This window comes from Gasterosteus aculeatus, chromosome 5 (genome assembly GCF_964276395.1).
Source record: "Gasterosteus aculeatus chromosome 5, fGasAcu3.hap1.1, whole genome shotgun sequence".
Lineage (NCBI taxonomy): Eukaryota > Metazoa > Chordata > Actinopteri > Perciformes > Gasterosteidae > Gasterosteus > Gasterosteus aculeatus.
In genome coordinates this window covers 8,320,345-8,324,488 of record NC_135692.1, presented here as the reverse complement: position 1 = coordinate 8,324,488, position 4,144 = coordinate 8,320,345, and the positions used below count along the sequence as shown (strand labels likewise).

The 4,144-nt window shown below is 45.3% G+C and overlaps 1 protein-coding gene across 1 annotated transcript; it reads left to right on the top strand.

Moving 5' to 3' along the window:
* The first annotated feature begins 1,169 nt into the window (after positions 1 to 1,169).
* Positions 1,170 to 3,858, top strand: LOC144407987 (uncharacterized). Its single transcript, XM_078103089.1, has one exon. The coding sequence runs from the start codon at positions 1,610 to 1,612 to the stop codon at positions 3,413 to 3,415; it is 1,806 nt and encodes a 601-aa protein (XP_077959215.1). The 5' UTR covers positions 1,170 to 1,609; the 3' UTR covers positions 3,416 to 3,858.
* The last annotated feature ends 286 nt before the right edge of the window (positions 3,859 to 4,144 follow it).

Here is a 4,144-nt window from a genome sequence, read left to right as displayed (position 1 = left end):
AGTCCACTGAACTAATGTGTGACATCACTACGGCCCTGTCCGCTTCTTATTTATTAATAATAATAATAATAATAATATGTCCCGTAGATGAGAAGAAGACATTACACCTCTTTGGGTCCTCAGCAACACACCCAAAAAGCCCATCAGATGAAGGGACGGAGAGGCAGACACATTTTAGGGATGCCTGAGTAAAGAAGAAAAAAAAAACAGGACCTTGGTAACCAAGTTATTACATAATGGGAAACGGAAAAAGCCGCAATCTAATACAAAGGGGCACTGAGTGAGTAATGGCTTCCTTCAAGTCAGATTATTTGCATGGCGGGTTGTTCAAGTCCTTTGTCAAAAGAAAAGAGGCTTTTTTTACAAGTTAAATATAATAGTGTGTTGGAATATAGTTTGTCAGGGTTGCCTATACATCGTTCTAATGTTATGTGTTTCCATTGAGTACATCGTGTGTGTGTGTGTGTGTGTGTGTGTGTGTGCAGAAGCCCCAGAGTGTGGGCAAACACAGGACGGCGCCGTACGCATCCAATCAACATCACAGAAGCAACTGTGCAGATTATTTATAATTGTTTTCACAGAGAAAGTATCCTCGGCTTGCTTTGGACCCTATAAAAACGGACCTAGTGTATAAGCTCGTACTCATTTAAAAACTGCTTTGTCCCCTGTAGGGCAAAAATCGTCCCATAATCCACTGGGGCACGGAGAAGCATGTGAACATTCGTCTTATTTGTGATCTTTTACATAGCAAAGGACCAAAAACTTAAAACTCTTAATTGACTAAAAACAGAAACAGTTTTCATATCAGAGCATACATATATTCTCTAAAGTAATCATCTTTAAAAGATGAGCTTAGTTAAGTCCCATCCATCGTCAAACTGCTTATCCTGCACACAGGGTCGCGAGGGGGCTGGAGACTATCCCAGCCAGAGTCCCCAATCGACCTGATCCTCAGAGCATGTCTTTGGACTGTGGGAGGAAGCCGGAGAACCCGGAGAGAACCCACGCAGACACGGGGAGAACATGTAGACTCCACACAGAAAGGCCACTGGGCGGAATCAAACCCAGGACCTTCTTGCTGCGACAGTGCTAACCACCACGTCACCGTGCCGCCCCCTTAGTTAAGTCATTTAATGAAATAAAACCAAATTACCAGGGAATTTGGTATCGCTTATTTATTATAAAACCTTCAGTGGGAGTCATTATAGTCAAAGAAATAGTCATAGTTAGTGAAGCAATATGTGTGTGAGAAAAATGTGTACTCGACAGTGGTATAAAATCATTAAACAGGACATTACATGCTAGCGTGGAGACAGAATTGACAACATACTCGTGTCATGTATTGTGTGGAGATTGCCTCAAAAACATTCAAACACAAACATTCAGTAAAACCTAAATAAAATGGTGAATCCATTAAAAAATAATAACAGTGGTTGCCATAGCACCAGGACACCATTGTCACAGAGAGAGAACCTTCCACGGAAACACCAATTTAAATAAAAACAAGTTGTCACAACCGTTTATCCCTGACAGACCGTATCATTACAAGTTCATCAGTTACTAACTGCATTTGTACAAGATCATTGTATACGTGTCTCCCAGCTAATCGATGCAGCGTGGTGGAAACAACAGGAGGCCCCGGGCCCCCCGGTACAACCAGGACCAAGCCAGGCGGCAGAATTTTACTGTCAAAGCTTTCCCAGTTATTCCACGTGAGGTGGTCCAAAACTACTCAGAGACCAACACAAAAAGTGAGCTTATTCAACAACTGCATGAGGTGACAGAGGAGCTGGCCCTTGAGAAGAGCCTGAAGGAGATGGAGAAAGCCAGGCGTGAAGAAATGGAGAGACTCTGGAGGGCTGGTGAACCGGAGACGATGAACACCTTTGGGATTGCCAGTGGGGTTTGCAGCACCCTCAAAACCAAGAAGGAGAAGGAACTTCAAATGGAATTTGAGAACCTGCAAATGTCTCATATAATCAGGGAGCAGAAATTCTCAGCGGAGATCCAGCTCGAGAGAGAGAGAAATGCAGCTCTCCGTGAAGAACTTCTTCAGACCAACTGGAGCCATGATGAGGATTTAAAGATGAAACTCAAGATGTCCAAGGATCTGGCAGCCAGAAAGCAGCTAATGGTAACGAAGGATGATCTGCTTCGCCACATGAAGGTGAAGATCCAGACTCTGAAGGACAACGCCTCTGAGATGGAGAAGACCTTTGTTAAAGACATTGAGGACTTGAAACACCAACAGCTCTCAAGCAACCTGGAGCATGACACCAAGCTCCACGCTGAGGAGGAGGTCAGTCAGGGCCTCAGAACGGAACTCTGCAGACTCCTAGAAGAGCAGGAGGAAAACATCAAAAAGAAGGACGCTCTTGAAAAAGAGGTGGTGGCATTGCAGGAAAACATCTCAGAGAAGGAGAAGACCTTTCTGAAAGACTTGGAGGACCTGAAACACCAACAGGTCTCAAGCAACCTGGAGAATGCCACCAAGCTCCACGCTGAGGAGGAGGTCAGTCAGGGCCTCAGAACGGAACTCTGCAGACTCCTAGAAGAGCAGGAGGAAAACATTAGAAAGAAGGAAGCTCTTGAAAAGGAGGTGGTGGCATTGCAGGAAAACACCTCAGAGAAGGAGAAGACCTTTCTGAAAGACTTGGAGGACCTGAAACACCAACAGGTCTCAAGCAACCTGGAGAATGCCACCAAGCTCCACGCTGAGGAGGAGGTCAGTCAGGGCCTCAGAACGGAACTCTGCAGACTCCTAGAAGAGCAGGAGGAAAACATTAGAAAGAAGGAAGCTCTTGAAAAGGAGGTGGTGGCATTGCAGGAAAACACCTCAGAGAAGGAGAAGACCTTTCTGAAAGACTTGGAGGACCTGAAACACCAACAGGTCTCAAGCAACCTGGAGCATGCCACCAAGCTCCACGCTGAGGAGGAGGTCAGTCAGGGCCTCAGAACGGAACTCTGCAGACTCCTAGAAGAGCAGGAGGAAAACATCAAAAAGAAGGACGCTCTTGAAAAGGAGGTGGTGGCATTGCAGGAAAACATCTCAGAGAAGGAGAAGACCTTTCTGAAAGACTTGGAGGACCTGAAACACCAACAGGTCTCAAGCAACCTGGAGAATGCCACCAAGCTCCACGCTGAAGAGGAGGTCAGTCAGGGCCTCAGAACGGAACTCTGCAGACTCCTAGAAGAGCAGGAGGAAAACATTAGAAAGAAGGAAGCTCTTGAAAAGGAGGTGGTGGCATTGCAGGAAAACACCTCAGAGAAGGAGAAGACCTTTCTGAAAGACTTGGAGGACCTGAAACACCAACAGGTCTCAAGCAACCTGGAGCATGCCACCAAGCTCCACGCTGAAGAGGAAGTCAATCAGGGCCTCAGAACGGAACTCTGCAGACTCCTAGAAGAGCAGTAGGACCACATCAGAGAGAAGGAAGCTCTTGAAAAGGAGGTGGTGGCATTGCAGGACAACATCAACGTCAGCCACAATCTCCAGACTGACCTTGAGGAGGTGAAAGAAGAGAACCGAGTCAATACCAGGGAACAAGAGGAGTGTGCCGTCCACGACTCACCAACCAAGGCCTAATGTGATTGGATATACCACTGTTTCCCCTAAAGGAATAATATAGATATATATAAATACATTTAATTGAAATGAAAGCTGTAAGGGTCCTTTCTACTCCGCATGTCGGGGCACCGGCCGGACAGCTAGAAACGCAGCCAAGAACTCAGTATCATCTGGAGCATTATCAAGGTCTAAGGTTTTTTACGGGGGGGGGGGGTTCTGACACCTTTTGAGAGGTTAACTTGTGAGAAGCAGGGTGTAAAGTGAATCCTTGAAAATACAATACAATAGGTTCGTCGTATATTTCTCTGCAGTGGAGTTACTGATAAAGCCTTCCACGTGCGACTGGTCTATATTGTAACAAAAAACATACATACATGTTTAATATTATATTTATTTGGAAATTGAGTTTTAAAATCAATGTTATTATTAAGTAGTTATTCACACGTCTGTCCTTCATTAATCTGCAGCTACGTGTAAACAGAGACAAATAGAAGGACCATGTTTATGCAGATTTCTCACCCATCTCACTCTCGAATTGCACACACAAGATTGAGATTGCAAGAGTTGGAGTCTCTG

Excerpts from the sequence above, each read along its gene's own strand:
- LOC144407987 (XM_078103089.1), top strand. The coding sequence starts at position 1,610 with ATGCAGCGTGGTGGAAACAACAGGAGGCCCCGGGCCCCCCGGTACAAC.